Here is a 17,196-nt window from a genome sequence, read left to right on the forward strand (position 1 = left end):
TTTTGGTGATTTTTATCCTTTTGAGGGTTTACCATTGCCACATTTTGATCCTGGTTTCATGATGAAGAAAATTCCTCATTTTGCGTCTCGAACCTGCGACACTCGTATTGTTGAGTTGTTGAAGTCCTGCTCCTTTGCTCCTTCGGCCACATAAGATGAATATTATTGGGAAGAAAAGTGACCAATTTAAACCATCACTTCATCCCGTCATAAAACCTGCGATTTTAGTAGTGAGAAGATTCATTTTTGACTCCCTCTTACCACTATATGCAAATACAAAGCACGTGGTATATTTGTCAAAACACTGGAGAACATTTAAACATGCCTTATATGCGAATATAGAGCCAATATAGTGCTTATTTAATGCCTGTATGCTTCAGGCTTAGAAGCATTAATGATGCAGTAATAGGGTTTCTATGCAGTATAAGTGCTGTTATTGGGCTTGTAAGCATTTGTAGTGCTATTATAAAGCATGTATGCATCTGTGATGCTGATTAAGGCCTTATTATTAGTGCTTTTGGTTACCTGGGAAGCCACCAAGAAAGCTCTTTCAAAAGCTCTTTCAGAGAAATATTTTGAAATTTCTGCAGGGAATTCTCTAGGAATTTCTCCAGCGATTTCTTTGATGATTCCTCCAAGGATTTCTCGAGAAGTCGCTTCATGGATTTTCGGAGAAATTTTTCCAAAAATTCTTCTTGGTGCTATTTTAGGGCTCCCACCTGATGGTATCTTCAGAAATGATTTGTTAAATCCTCTGAGGAAATACCTTTCTGATAGAATATCTAGAGTAGAGAGTGGAAGAATTTTTTGTTGAATCATTCGCGGAATTTTTGATAGGTTCTTTTGTGAAAATATTGGTTATCTCTTTAAAAAAAAATGGACTCCTTTGAAAAGCTTTTGGTTAGTTTCCTGGAGGACTTTCTTATATCCCTCAATAACTAAGAATGAAATCCTGGTAAAACCTTTGAAGGTTTTCTGGTGGAACTTCTGGTGAAACTTTGGTGAGGTTATCATTCTATAAGGTTAAAATTTTATAAGGAACTCCCCTCTTGAGAAATATTTGTGAAGCCTTCAAAAGAACTAATGGTGGATCTTTGAAGAAAATTGTTATCGAATCTCTGGAAAAATTCCTTGTGGAATACTTTTTGCTACAATGCCCAGAGAATTTTCTTACTATTTTCTTATTCAGAAGTTGAAGGTTTTTTTTTTATTTCTGATAAAATTACCGCAAAAATATTGGTGGAGTCTTTGAAACAATTTCAAGTGGAATCACTATAAGAATTTCAGCTGAATTCCCTGGAGTCATTCCTGATTGGAATCTTGGAGAATTGTCTAGGCAAATTCCAAATGAAATCTATGGATCATCTGGTGGAATACTTAGAGGAATTATGTGAGGGAATTTTAATTTATATCCAGTAGGATCCATGAACTCCTAGAGCAATTCCTGGTAGAGTCACTGGAAGAAAAACCAGGTGGATTCTCCAGAGGGTGGTGAAAATCCTATAAGATTTTGTTTGGTAAAATCGCTGAAGGAATCCCTGAGCGAAAAAAAAAATCCTTAACCCTCTAATACCCAAATTTTTGTTTTCGATCTAAATATTATTTTTCGTTATCTAAAATCATTCTTAACATGGTTTGGGCAATGATTTATTTTTCTTCGCAAATTTATGAATTTTGGTTTTTGATTTTTATTATTTTTATTTTTGAACATCCCTATCCTTTTCAATTTTTTCTTGAAGCCTCTTCTGGTTACTGATTTTTGACAATAATAAAAATTTGAGTTTTTACTGTACTCTTGAAAATATGAATTTTTTAATTTTTTCGGGAACATTTTTTATTTTCCGTGAATTAACGGAAAACAGATTTGAAATCATTTCAATACCATCAGGCTCTTCTTCTGTGATAGGTTGATCGTAGAAAAATACAAAAGGTACGATTTTTTATGATACACGTTAAATGAATCCCAGGCATTTGTAGGTTAAATAAGAATACAACTTTTCAAACAATTTTCAATAATACAAGAAAGTTTCAAAATTCGAAAAAAAAACTTTTCTTATATGCGTGTTATGAGTCAAGGTTTAGGCCAAAAATAAAATAATTTAAATTTCCGAGCTACGAAAAAATACACAAAATTCCAAAGTGTACCCCGTCTAAAGGCGGGGTTGGGTATTAGAGGGTTAAAAAGATATCCCAAGACAAATCCCTTGAGAAATTGCAGTAATAATTCCTTGAGGAATTCCGGACGAATCCCTTGAGAAATCCTGGGAGAAACTCTTGAGGAATGTCGGGATGAGCCCCAGCAGAAATTCTGGCATAAATTTATAGGAAAAACCTGCAGGAATCACTGCAAGAGTCCTTGAAAGGATTTCTGATGGAATTGTTGGAGAAATTCCTGGTGGGATCTCTGAAAGAATTTTTGGTGAAATCCCTAGAATTTTTAAGAAGGAACCCCTGGAAAAAATCAAGTATAATTCGTTAATAAATTCTAGAAGGAATTCGTAGCAAATACCTTGATGTAAGTGATTAGAGTCCGCGGCTACAAAGCAAAGCCATGCTGAATGTGTCTGGGTTCGATTCCCGGTCGATCTCTTCGTAATGGAAATTTCTTTGACTTTCCTGGGCATAGAAAATCGTCGTATCTGCCACACGATATACGAATGCGAAAATGGCAACTTTGTCAAAAAAAGTTCTCAGTTAATAACTGTGGAAGTGCTCATAAGAACATTAAGCTGCCAGGTGGATTCTCTGAAGGAACTTTTGTGGAATCTCTATGGGAACTACCGATGTAATCTCTAGAAAAAAAATATCTGATGTAATCCCTGGAAGTACGCCTGATCGAATACCAGAAGGAACTTTTGATGTAATTCCTGGAGGAACTCCTAATGGAATCCCAATAGGATTTTTTGAATTTCTGAGGAAGCCCCTGGAGGATGGAATTCCTAAAGGAACCCCTGGTGGAATCCATGGAATAACTACTCATAAAATCCCTTGGAAAACTCCTGATGGAATCCCTAGATGAGCTTTTGAGAGAGAACCTAAAAAAAAACTCTAGTGTAAGCTTCCTTCCCTGAAGGAACTCCTGATGGATTCCTTAGAGGAATTTAAGATGGAATCCCTAGAAGAACTTCTGATTAAACCCATGGAAGAACTTATGATAGAATCCCTAGAGGGCTGACTCCTGCTGGAATCCTTAAAATAAAACTCTCGATGGAATTCTCAGTGGAACTCATGATAGAAGCTTTAGAAGTACGTAGTATTATAGAGCGAATGGAAAAATCATAGTAGATTTTTTATGATGTACGAAAATGGGAACAAACAAATTTAATTTGTCATTATATTACTTTACACATAATAATCGATAGTTAATTTCCTTTAGTGTAATCTTAAGAATCACACAACAGCACAAGCGATACAAGATGAACACGATGATGCAGAGCGAGTGAGCCGAGTCGACGCGGTAAAGAAATACCGTTTTGACTCATATTCCGAACACTTGAGGCTAAGAGTCACTTCAAATGCATCTGATAGACATAAATTAGCTGATATTTGAGAACATTTTAATTTATTCGCAAAGTCTAACTGTTAGCTGATGGGTGTGCCGATAAAATTGTTTATTTCAACTTGTTTAGTATTGTTTTTACGTAAAAGTATGGAACAACATTTTGATTCAAATGCCGAACACTGTGTTCATTCTGTCTCATATTTCGAACACCTTGATTCAAATTCCGAACAGCACGAATAAATCGTATTCAAATGAATAATTTCGCAAATAAATTTTTCTGAACTAGTTCCTCTGGTCTCGAACTTGAGACTCATCACTTATTCAGAGTCATAAAATAGATTTGAATACGTTTAAATTGTATTGCAATTGACTGCCATTTCCTTGTGATTTGATGACATACTTCAGCGAAACATTTCAGCCATATCGCCATACTCAAAGCGAGTGTTCGGAATATGAGTCTGTTCGGAATTTGAGACAAAACGGTACTTCGATAGAGTTGCTACTGGGGGTGGCGAGAGAAACTGAAGAGCGAATGAGGAAAGGAGATGGAAAGTTTTCGGCAGCGCTCTCGCATTGATGTCTGTCGGTGCTAATCCTCAGTCAATTGACGAATTTTAACGCAATTGTGGTCGGGTTTGTTTTTAAAAGAAAAATATCAAATACGGACGATTGAGCGAAAATTAACTAAATAGTTTTTAATTTTGAAAGAATACAACACTGAAGATTCCTGAGAAACTCGTGATGAAATCACTAGAGAAACTTCTAATCCCTAGACGAAATACTGAAAAAATCAATGAAGGAACTTTCGCTGGAGTTCCTTGTGGAATCTCTTGGAGTATTCATTACAGGAACTTTTTATGAAAAATTTTGAAGTTCTTCAATGGAATCCTTGCAATAATTTCTAAAGGAATCCCTAATAGAGTCTCATGAGGAATTCTAGGTGGATTTTAATTGGAGGTAAAATTCAGGGAGTTATTTTTGGTAGATTACTAAAAAATATCCTACAGCATCACCTGGCAGAAATCTTGGTGTAAGATTTCTTAGTACAATCCCTGAAGAAATTCGTTGTTATAATTATATGTTTTGATAAGCTTCTTCCAAAGGGCGCTGAAATGGAGGTTCGCCAAGGACTCCACGAAGCCACGCTATGGCTCTGGACATTTCCTTACTCATTTGTCATTTCGTCTGGGTTGAAGCATTGTTATGGATGAACTCAATCGAATCAACAGTTAGCGTGAAGATCCACAGCAGAATGAAAGATAGCCAGATAGGAAATACTCAAAAGTGAATAAACTTTTTTAATTCGGTAACTATTTTACTTTTGAGTGTATATCTCTCTTCTAGTGAAGTCTATCCCTATTTTTAACGCTCGTTTCTATTTTCCTTTTTGCTTACGTAACGTCCCAAATAGGACAGAACCGGCTTCTCAGCGTGAGGTTTTGATGAGCCCTTATACAGTTATTGACTGAGAGAAATTTTGTATTTATATATCGTGTGGCAGGTACGACGGTACTCTATGCCCTGAGAAGTCGATTAAATTTCCACTACACAGGGATTCTCGACTCACGATCTTCAGCTTGCTGAATAGTTGCACGTTTACCGCTACGCAGTGAATCAATTGTCAACCAACATCCAGCAACAAAGACATTGTCCTCTCCTATTCTTGTTGCATTCATTCTAATCCGCAATAACAGTTTATCACAACTTGAACAGAATATGACAATGAACGCTCACCGCGTGCCCAGCGATTTTCTAGGCTTTGCCTTGCATTTTTCGAGAATTTTATCCGTTTTGGTAAACATGCCCACATTATCTAATAGCATCCATAAAATAAATTTGATTTTTTGTTTAAAATAACTGATTAATCAGTTGAAAAGGTTGCAACAATGTAGCCTCCTGTGATTATCATGACAAATTTTCTCTTGATTTTATCATAATCCGCAAAGAACGGGACAAACGATTGTGAGCGCGCCTGCTTTGTTGTTTGTTTTTCGTTTGTTTTGATGACAATTTGATTCACTGCCGCTACAACTATCTGGGCCCCACGTTGGATACGCTGTAAACTAGAATGCGAGCAATATTTTCATGTATCTCTTCATTTACTACTGTAAGTTAGTAGACATCTAGCATCACTGGTTTGAGGATAACATTATCTATATTATCATATCACCAGAATTATGAAGATTTTGAATTTCTTCTCTACATCATTAGAATATTCTGACTTCTTGGCCAAGCATAACCTCAATTTATCACAACAAGTTTCTATTCGTACTAATACTATTACTTCAACTACATCTACAAAACCAAACAGAAAAAATCAAACATTGCCAAACCAACTAAACCAAACAAGTGGCAAAAGAAAAAAATCACGCGCCATCACCTGTTGCTTCTGTTTTGTTCAAGTGAATTTCAAAGTATGTATTGGTGCCGCAGTTACCCATAGAAACCCCTTGGAAAGGGAAAGGGCGAGTACAACCGCATTAAATCAATCCAGCTATCTAGTTCTCAATAATACCTAATCGCGAGACAAGATTTGCATGAGAATCGAACCAGATTCATTTAAACCAGCTTCCTTGTCTGGGGGGTGTTATATTATATGGAGGGGGTGATTAGTATTGCGTAGTGGTCCTAGCTTGAGCGCATTTATGCATGGACCAAAAGTCAAAATTTTGAGTGATCATCGGCAAAAGGGGGTTATTAAGTATGATGCACGAACAATGATGGATGCAACAAAACCAAATGCATAAATCAGCTGGACTCAAATACCTGGAGTTTCGCTAGTGGACTTTGGTGGCTTCTTGACGCCAAAGGTGTACCGTGGGGCTGATTTGACGAGCATTTTGTCCGACTTCTCCACGTTGTATTCGCCGGGAGCCGGTGTGAGGTACTTGGGGATTTCTTTGGGTCGACTCTGCAAACAGTAAGCCGGCGGTGTGTCTTTGCCCTTGCATCCGAGTCCGGTGATGTTGTACAGGGGACCGGGGCTGAAGGACTCTGTCCGGGGTCTGTGGCGTTGACCGAAACTGTATGCGGGTGCGGCCGCCCGCTTGGAATCGACTACTCGCGTACCTAAAATGGACCGAGGGTGGTTGAATTAGTGTTTTTAAGTTTTTATTACAGCCGAAGGGAAGTATAAGATGAAGTCATTTGCATTCGTGTCTAGCTGCTGTTATTTAGTGAGACACGTTTGAGACGTGGGTGGTCGCGACTACCGGGGGCATTACTGATCTTTAAGGTTCAGTGGACATACATATTTATTAATCTACAAGCTGTAACAGGAATTAACCGTTTGTCTCAAGCTCAAAACATCGCAACCCTTCATCTCCTTTTATGGCTGCGAGTGTTCAAACCTGAAGACAATAGTTGACGGTTAGCGTATGTCACCGTACATTCTGCAATGGACGTAGTCTGAACAGAATTCAGGTTGCGTTAGTTTTTTATCTTTATTAACGAGATTTTTAACCCTGGGTTAGTTCATCTCGAGACCAACGGCTTTACTTCCCGTAAAATTGAAGTTGTCACTACAACTTTTTTTAAAGTTATAAGTGACTATATCGGTGATGGGATTCGATACCAGGTCCTCGGCGTGAGAGGAGTGTATTCTAACCACGGCACCATGTCCGTACCCCAAAGGTTACGTTTAGTATTCGCAACGAGTCTTACAAAAATCAATTAAAAGTCCATCAAGGTTCCTGTCAGTAATCTTTGGAGGATTTGTAAGGATTTTTCTGACGTTTATTCCAGCTCCCGTTAAGGTACTACCGGAATATTTCTAAAACACTTGACAATTTGTTTCAATAATGAATCGCAAAATTCGTTAATTTTCCTTCACTTATCTGTACAATAATTTCACAAATCTTAACAAGTTTTCCCCATGATTTTCTGCAGATAATGTCTTGGCCTTGTAAAAATAAATCAAGAACTCTAACAACTCTAATCTTTACAATCTAGTGAACCCGGCAAACCTTGTCTTGCCAGAACTCTTCCGTTTTTCCAATTACACTGGAGATTTTCATTTTTCTTTTCACGCGAACACGTCGGAATCATGGACAATTACATTAGTTTAGGTATTACCCCAAGTAGCACGCGAAACATCTTCCAAAGAAATGCTTTTCAATGGTTTCAATCGCGTATCAATAAGAGCATCTGTAACTTATCTGGTTCTAGTTCAGTTCCATATCAATATCAAGGCTCATAAAGTTTCATTCCCGTTCCAATGAACATGCATTTCACTCCTTGTTTGACGTTCAACATATTTGAAATGACAAGATTTGGTGCAAATATCCCTTGCAAATAGCAATAAAGTCAAATTTATCAAGATGTTTTCAGCAACATTTCAAACAAACTCTTGAAACTTCTCCCAAAATGCTGGTTTTAATGTTATGTTTCACATTACTTTCAATCAAAGCATCCGCAACTTGAATTCAATTTTCGTTCCCATAGAAGATTCATCTCAGTTACGAGAAAGTTACACTAAACTTCGTGTATGACAGCTAGAAGTTTGTTTGTTTCAATCCAGTTGCAATATGGTTAGGTTGTACCTTACGTATCATCTAACAAAGAAAACATGGTCTAGCAACAGTTTGTTTCTTTAAAAGGTCTTTCTCAAGTGTTGCGCGGAAGTTTTTGCGAAAAGTTTAGATTATTTCAGGCGTGGCCTAATATTAGGCGAAATATTTCGCCGGGAATGAACTTGTATTCCGAAGGGTGCAGTCAAGTTATAAGTAACAAGCTTCGATCAATGGGCCATGTGGTCGCTTTTATAGTGCATTGGCGAAGCAATTGTTTGAAGAGCTGGTGGAGTAGTGAGTAGAGGTGAAGATTGGTGATCTTAAGGTCGGAAGTTCGATTCTCGTTCATGTTTTTGTTTTCATTTTTTTTTTCTTTTAAGTATTTTGTTGCAAATTGATATTACTTAAATATGTTGCAAACAGACTCCACCTCTTGCGCTTTTTGCGTTGCTATTCAGTGCAATTGTAAGTCATATTTTCACCAATTGACAACTCTGATTAGTTTCAAGAGAGAATTTTATTCTTGAGTTGCAACAAACTGTGCTGCTTGGGATGTAATTCCGTTGACCAGTTCTAAAGCCGGCTCATGACATACACGCACCATCACATTTTTTCTATACGGATATATACAAATAAAGATATTCATTTTATAAATAGATTGGAAAGATCATTGTTCAGGACGGCGCCCTATCGTCCGAATAATTTCTCACCGTGTACCTGCTGCCAACTGTGAGAAACGAAGAAAAAACTCCATCGATGACTTCGCAGCCGATCGTTTGAAAAACACAAAACAGTAAGAAACAGATAGCCTACTAGACACACACGAGAAACACAGTTTGAGACGGTCAGTGAATAACAGTGAAATAATTTACAGATTGTTGGACAGGATTCACACAAAAAAGGGACTAAAAATGTAAGCTAAACATTAAATTTGTTATTCTACTTATATCTAAATCATGCAAACTATGAACTAAATTGTAAAATTTCCTATTCATCCAAAATTGAACTTATGAACTATTTTTATGCTTAAAACTAATGAAATTAATAAATTTTGCAGCTAAAAGCAACTCCACAACCCAAAATACGAGTTCGCTCTTTGGATTGTCCGAAAATTCATCACCTGTCGCAACAAATCTTTTAGATTTTTATCCGCGACCGTTTTCAACGACGCCACGAGGAGCCACAAAGTGCGATGGCGGCGGCCAGATACAATTGTACGTGCGGCGAACCGATCGTCGGTGAAGAGAAGATGGCTCAGTGTAGTGAGTGCGTACGTCCCATTCATCCCGCGTGTGCAATGATCGGTCGATCTATCGGTGGCGATCGCGTCGTGTGTGCGCGTTGTTATCGGCGAGACCCTCCACCTCCCCCTTCGACTACAAGGCGGTCGACAAGTTCTTCTACTCGAGCCAAGCTGTTGCTCGATTTACAACGGCTCGAAGAAGAAAAGTGCTTGCAGGAAAAGGCTGCCGAAGAAAAAGTGAGACGTGAAAGGGAATATCTCGCGAAGAAATATGAGCTCATGCAGGCTGAGCTGCTAGAGCAAAGTACAACAAGCAGTCGTCGATCGGTGTCCAGCATCGAGAAGGTTCAGCATTGGCTTCTGGACAAGCCCACCGACAACGTAGAGTCCGGCATCGGGCAAAGTGAAATCCCCGCCGGTGTATCGTCTCGGACAGGCACGGTCTACAAGCCGATCCCGACAGTACCAACGACAGTCGCTGCAGTTTCAACTCCTAAGTCAGGGCAGCATGCGCAGCTCTCCTTTGGGCTCAATCCGAGCCAGCCACTCAGCCAAGATGCGTCTCAGTGTCAGTTCTCGGGCACGATGGGTGAGCAACAAGTCGCCCACGCTCCACCAGAAAATCAAACGCAAAACCCGTTGGATTGGAGTTTGACTTGGGAATTCCCTGAGGAACCGATGCCCATTCCAAAGCGACGAATCGCCGTGGACTTGGAGGAGATCCAGCGAAAGTTCTGTGGAGTACAGTTACGTCCACCTAATTCAAGCCAGCATCCTATAAGTCGTCCGCCACTGGTCAGTGATCCAGTACAACGTGAAGCCCAGCATAATGTCATCCACGGGATTCCCACACAGCAGCATGAAACGCCGGCCACAAGCCCAGTGTCGGCCAGTGGCGCCGGACAAGTCCAAGCGGTGTTGCAGCCCATCACAACCCAGTACCAGCAGACATCCGGCCTCGAATCAGCACCAACTGGACAGGAGTCGTCGGCGACGATTACTTTGGTGAGTCAAACGTGCTCTAATATTAATCCGATACAAATTAGACCATTACAAAGCAATGTGACATTTGACGTACCAAAATTGTCGTCATTTATTTCTCACACTCCCTTCCCCTTGACCGAACCATGTAAACCCCCCCAAATCAGCCAAAACAATGCGTTTACCTTCAATCCAGCACATAGAAGCACTCCTCATGTCCGCCCCGCGACTGCCCCCTCCGTGCGATTTGCTGACTTTCCGCCCGTTTCGTCGTCCAGTTTGCCATTGTCTACTGGAGTGCAAACAGTTCAAAGCAATACGGTGCCTATAGCGTCGTCGGTTGCTGCCAACAGTGATCCAGTGGTGCCCAACGTGTTTCCACAAGCGTTTCTTCCTTTCGACTCTACCTCTGCACCTGCGCCAGTCCTTCAACCATGGATCAGTTCTCCGACATCTCAACAGCTCGCTGCTAGGCACATCGTTCCCAAGGAGCTTCCTTTCTTTTCGGGCGATCCCGTTGAATGGCCGCTGTTCCTGAGTTGTTTCCAGAACACCACCCAATTATGTGGGTTTTCCCATGGAGAGAACTTGATGCGTCTGCAACGGAGCCTTAAAGGAAACGCCCTGGAAGCAGTGAGAAGTTTACTTCTGGAGCCATCATCGGTTCCTATGATCCTCTCAACACTTCAGACGCTGTACGGGCGTCCCGATCTGGTCATCAACTCTCTACTGCAGAAGGTACGTTCTACTCCAGCCCCAAAACCGGACAAGTTGGAGTCTCTGATATCGTTCGGGCTAGCCTGCCAAAACCTCTGCGGTCATCTGCGCGCAGCTGGACAACAGGCTCACTTCTCCAATCCGGCATTGCTGCAGGAGCTAGTCAGCAAATTACCAGCGAACATCAAACTGGATTGGGCGCTTTTCAAACAAAAGTGTCCAGCGGTTGACCTCGGCACATTTGGTGATTACATGGCGCAACTGGTGGTAGCTGCAAGTGACGTCGCTCCCTATCAACCGACTGAAGAAGCTCGTTCTAGTTCGGGAAAAGTAAAGGGAAAGGAGAAGCTGTATTTGAACACCCACGCATCTGGCAATACGGTGGACAACGTTGGTAGACGGAATCCTCCAAGCAATCCTGGAGGTAAGCAGAACCAACCAAAACCGTGCCCAATTTGTGGAAAACAAGGACACAAGGTGCGAGACTGCGACGATTTCAAAAAGTGCAATCTGGAGGAACGTTGGAAGCGTATTCAAGAGCATTACCTGTGTAGACGGTGCCTGATAGCACACGGAAAGTTCCCGTGCAAAGCAACATCGTGCGGAATGGAAGGATGTGAAGAGCGACACCACAAGCTATTGCATCCTGGCAAGCCACAGTCGGTAGTTCCAGCAAAACAGCCCACAGCGACCGAAACCGTTAACGTTCACACCGCTCTGAAGGTATCCACGCTCTTTCGTATAGTACCCGTGACGCTGTACGGTACCGATAGATCCGTCCACACGTTTGCGTTTTTGGATGAGGGGTCCTCGTCTACATTGCTCGACGTCCGTATCGCCAGGGAGTTGGGGTTGAAAGGTGAAGTCCACCCGCTTTACTTGCAATGGACCAGTGATGTTGAACGTTGTGAGGACAATTCTCAGCTAATTCGACTCGAAATCTCGGGTCGTGGAGCCAAGAAACGGTACGTCGTTGCAGCAGCTCACACCGTGGAAAAACTGTCTCTTCCTCAACAAAGTTTGCCGTTCGATCAACTCGCTCAACAGTTTCCGCACCTCCGTGGTCTACCCATTCGAGGATACTGCAACGCCACTCCAACAATCCTGATAGGTTTGGACAACACGCGCCTGAAGATTCCCCTCAAGGTCCAGGAAGGCAAAGTCGGTCAACCAGCAGCGGCGAAAACAAGGCTGGGTTGGACGGTATACGGCCCCATTCCTGGTGAATGTTCCTCTACTCAGAAGTGTCAGTTTCATCTGTACAAAGATGCTCGAAACCCTGATGATGTGTTGCACGACCTAGTGAAGGAGTTTTTCTCGATGGAGCATGTTGGCGTCGCTGTAGCACCTTTGCTGGAAGGTTCCGACGAAATGCGATCCAGAAAGATTCTCGAAGAAACGACTTCACGGCTGCCATCCGGACGATTCCAGACAGGGCTGCTTTGGAGATATGATCGCATCAACTTTCCAGACAGTAAGCCGATGGCAGAGAGTCGGCTCAAATCGCTGGAGGGTCGTTTGTGGCGCAAACCTGAACTGTTCGAGAACCTGAAGCAGCAGATAATCGAGTACGTGGAAAAAGGGTACGCGCACAAAATTACACAGGAGGAGATTGTCAGCTCGGATCCCCAGAAAGTGTGGTATCTTCCATTGGGAGTAGTTGTTCATCCCAAAAAGCCTGGGAAAGTTCGCATAGTTTGGGATGCAGCAGCGACCGTCCAAGGCCAATCCCTTAATTCCGCCTTGCTTCCGGGACCAGATCTGTTGTCCTCCCTCCCGTCGGTGCTCTCCAAATACCGTCAACGCCAGGTGGCGATCTGTGGCGATATAAGGGAGATGTTTCACCAGTTCCAGATCAGACCCGAGGATCGACAGGCACAACGGTTCCTGTTTAGAAGTGACCCTTCAAAAGCACCTGACATCTACGTGATGGACGTGGCCACTTTTGGTGTAACTTGTTCTCCCTCTGCTGCGCAGTTCATCAAAAATAAAAATGCCAAGGAGTTTGAGTCCGAATTTCCCGAGGCCGCCGCAGCAATCGTCCACAATCACTATGTGGACGACTATTTGGATAGTCGGGATACCGTTGATGAAGCAGCAGACATGGCGCTGCAAGTGAGAACGGTCCATGCTAAGGCCGGATTTCACATTCGGAACTGGATGTCCAACTCCAGAGAGGTGCTTTTACGGGTCGGGGATTCAGCTGAAGGATCTGCGAAGAACTTCAAAACGCATGCAGCTACAGTTTCGGAACGTGTACTCGGGATGAGCTGGTTTCCAGAATCAGACGAGTTTGGATTCCGTGGGTTTTTCCGCGAACAAATAATACCCCTGCTTCACGGAGATGTTGTCCCAACAAAACGCCAGCTTCTCCAAGTGGTCATGAGTATTTTTGATCCACTAGGTCTGGTGTCGCTTATCGTGGTTCACGGAAAAATCCTCGTTCAAAAATCGTGGCGAGCAAACATCGGGTGGGACGATAAAATCGACGAAGATCTACTCAAACTGTGGCGTCGGTGGACAGAACTACTGGGGCAGCTCGACACAGTTCGCATACCACGGTGCTACTTCCCTGGGTACCTTCCGGAAAGCTACGAATCTTTGCAGCTACATATTTTTGTAGATGCGAGCGAAGAGGCGTACGTGGCAACCGCCTTCTTCAGGATCGTTGACCAGTCCCAAGTTCGCTGCGCTCTGGTAGCTTCAAAGACCAAAGTTGCCCCACTGAAATTACTATCGATTCCCCGTCTTGAGCTCCAGGCTGCGTTACTAGGAGCCAGATTGGCGAAGTCCGTGGCGGAAAACCACACACTGCGAATCAAACAACGCTTCTTCTGGGGTGATTCCTCCACTGTCCTTTCTTGGCTACGCTCGGACCATCGAAGATATCGACAGTTTGTAGCGTACCGCGTATCGGAGATCTTGGACACTTCGAAGGTCGACGAATGGCACTACGTTCCCTCGCACCTAAACGTGGCAGATGACGCCACTAAGTGGAAAGAACGACTCCAGATCAGCAACAGTCATCGCTGGTTCTGTGGACCAGACTTCCTATACGAGCCTCAGAACCTTTGGCCAAAACAGGAGGCGCAATCTACCTCAACTACGGAGGAACTGAGATCAATCCACGTACATCGTGAAGTCCGGAAAGAACAAGTGGTACAGTTCTGTCGCTTTTCTAAGTAGGAGCGTTGTCTACGATCAGTCGCCTATGTTCACCGATTCATTGACCAGCTGAAGCGGAAGCGGAATAAAGAAGAATCCGATGTAACTGCCATCCTTACTCGAGAAGAACTTCAGCGAGCGGAGCAGACGATCATCAAGCTGGCACAGTTTGAAGTTTTTGGAGATGAGGTGGTGACGATGCAGAACAACCAGTCTCTACCAGTGGATCAACAGCAGCGCCTCGAAAGTTCAAGCAAACTGTATAAACTGTCTCCTTTTTTGGACAACCAAGGCGTAGTTCGAATGGAAGGACGAATCGATGGGTTCTCTGATGCTACCTTCGACTTCAAATACCCCACTGTGCTACCGAAGGACCACTACGTTACCCAGCTCATCATTGACTCGTACCATCGACGGTACAAACATTCCAACGGAGAAACAGCAGTGAATGAAATGCGGCAGAAATACCACTTGTCGGAGATGAGAGCAGCATTTCGGAAGATCGGCAAATCTTGCATGTGGTGCAAGATCTACAAGGCGACACCCGCAGTTCCTAGAATGGCACCACTACCGGAGGCAAGAGTCACTCCCCGCATCAGGCCGTTCAGCTTCGTTGGAGTGGATTACTTCGGCCCGCTGTTGGTCGTCCAAGGTCGTCGTGAAGTGAAGCGATGGATCGCACTCTTTACCTGTCTGACAATCAGGGCGATCCATCTCGAAGTCGTCACCAGTTTGTCGACGGAGTGCTGCAAGATGGCATTACGACGATTCATAGCACGGAGGGGGGCACCTTCGGAGATCTACAGTGATCGGGGGACAAACTTTGTTGGAGTCAGCGGCGAATTAAGTAAGCAAGTAAGAGCAATCAACCAAGAGCTGGCATCGACATTCACTAATACGGTCACTCAATGGCGCTTCAATCCTCCAGCTGCACCACATATGGGGGGGTCTTGGGAGCGCATGGTTCGGTCGGTGAGTGTGCATTGGCTTCGCTATCGGTCGAGCGCAAACCTAGCGAGGAAGTCTTGGTCACGTTGCTGGTGGAAGCTGAGTCGATGGTGAATTCGAGGCCGTTGACCTACATGCCGCTCCAGACTTCGGAGCACCCGGCACTTACTCCGAACTGCTTCCTCATGCTGAGTACTAGCGGGGTGAACCAGCCTTCAACCCAACTTGTGGACGATAGACAGGCTCTACGCACCAGCTGGTTCCTGTGCCAGCGCTTGCTGGACCAATTCTGGACGCGCTGGGTGAAGGAGTATCTGCCCACTATCACCAGACGAACCAAATGGTTCGTAGACACCAGACCGATCTCTGCCGGTGATCTGGTGGTCATCGTGGATGATAGAGTCCGCAACGGATGGATAAGGGGACAAGTTCTACGCGTGTTCCCTGGACGAGATGGCAGATGTCGCAGTGCAAACGTACAGACAGCAACTGGTGTACTACGGCGACCGGTGGCAAAACTAGCCGTCCTAGATGTTGGTGGTAATGCTCGAGAGGACACGGAGCAATACGGGTCGGGGAATGTTCAGGACGGCGCCCTATCGTCCGAATAATTTCTCACCGTGTACCTGCTGCCAACTGTGAGAAACGAAGAAAAAACTCCATCGATGACTTCGCAGCCGATCGTTTGAAAAACACAAAACAGTAAGAAACAGATAGCCTACTAGACACACACGAGAAACACAGTTTGAGACGGTCAGTGAATAACAGTGAAATAATTTACAGATTGTTGGACAGGATTCACACAAAAAAGGGACTAAAAATGTAAGCTAAACATTAAATTTGTTATTCTACTTATATCTAAATCATGCAAACTATGAACTAAATTGTAAAATTTCCTATTCATCCAAAATTGAACTTATGAACTATTTTTATGCTTAAAACTAATGAAATTAATAAATTTTGCAGCTAAAAGCAACTCCACAACCCAAAATACGAGTTCGCTCTTTGGATTGTCCGAAAATTCATCACCTGTCGCAACAATCATAGTTGTTATTGTCCATGATTTATTTTCAACAGGCCAAAATACAGTCGACTCTTCACATCTCAATGTTCTACATCTCGATATCTCTCCCTATGTCGATGATTTCATAAGTCCCTTCAGTGTGCATACATTTACACTGTCCATATCTCGATATCCTCCTTACAAATAAGATTATTATTATTTTATTTTATTTAATTTTATTTATTCCATTATTCAGTATATAACTTACATATCTGGTTAATCATAATCATGCACTTCATGCAGATTTTCATCTTTTCCGTAATCCACCGAACTCCATTCGAATCCGAATGGTCATGAGACCATGGCTAATCGAGCGTAAATTTGTCCTTACTGATTTGTGGCCGTCCAGTCCGAAGGGGTTACAGCATAGCGAATAGTATTCGTAGTATTGAACTTTGTCCATTTCAACAGCTTCGGTAATAACGTGTAATATACAGCTGACAACACTTGCCCTTCCTCACTGCTCTTTGTTAGTTTGTTGGTAAACTAATGATTCTCAAGCCATTTCAACGCTTTAAACCAGAATTGGTAAATACCTAATTGCCATATTGTCTACCCATTGATTTAACTGTCAATTTTGTAGTTACCTAACAGGTAGCTGGAAAAATTGCCTACATTATGATTGAAGAAATCTTTGTTTCTATGCTGTTTCGTTCTTAAGTAGTTTTGTTTATAAACTTATAAATTTGAAAATAAGCTTTATAAACTTATAAATGTATAAATTTGTAAACAGCTCATCTTGGCAATATTTGATCATGTTTTAGGAACGAAAAATGAGTGTATTTAAAAAATGTTTAGGATTGGACCTTATTGATCGCTCTTTTCAAATATACTTTGTTTGATAGCTGGAATAGCTAATCGGGTTATCATTATTTATTTTCCTTAACGGTGAAAAATGTCCTGGTAAACTTATTCCATTTCAAAAAATTTCAAAGTTTTGAGAAAATTTGATTCCGATTTGACAAAAAAAAATGTTTCTGTGACGATTTTATTTTCAGTTATGACTTTCGAACGAAAAGACTTACATCTTAAAAATTTCAGTGATTTAAATTTATAAAATTCTGTT

The 17,196-nt window shown here is 42.4% G+C and overlaps 1 protein-coding gene across 8 annotated transcripts in view; it reads right to left on the reverse strand.

Moving 5' to 3' along the window:
* Positions 1-17,196, reverse strand: part of LOC5563772 (nucleoporin nup124) — a 93,382-nt gene that overhangs the window by 19,814 nt on the left and 56,372 nt on the right. For all 8 annotated transcript variants that reach the window (XR_002500789.1, XR_002500792.1, XR_002500790.1 and 5 more), the window contains one exon: positions 6,269-6,571. Coding sequence is in view for 2 of the 8 variants with exons in the window: in XM_021846344.1 (XP_021702036.1) it covers positions 6,269-6,571 (303 nt within the window). In the remaining 6 variants the exon portion in view is untranslated. The remainder of the gene's footprint in view (positions 1-6,268; positions 6,572-17,196) is intronic.

Source organism: Aedes aegypti, chromosome 2, assembly GCF_002204515.2.
Source record: "Aedes aegypti strain LVP_AGWG chromosome 2, AaegL5.0 Primary Assembly, whole genome shotgun sequence".
Classification (NCBI taxonomy): domain Eukaryota; kingdom Metazoa; phylum Arthropoda; class Insecta; order Diptera; family Culicidae; genus Aedes; species Aedes aegypti.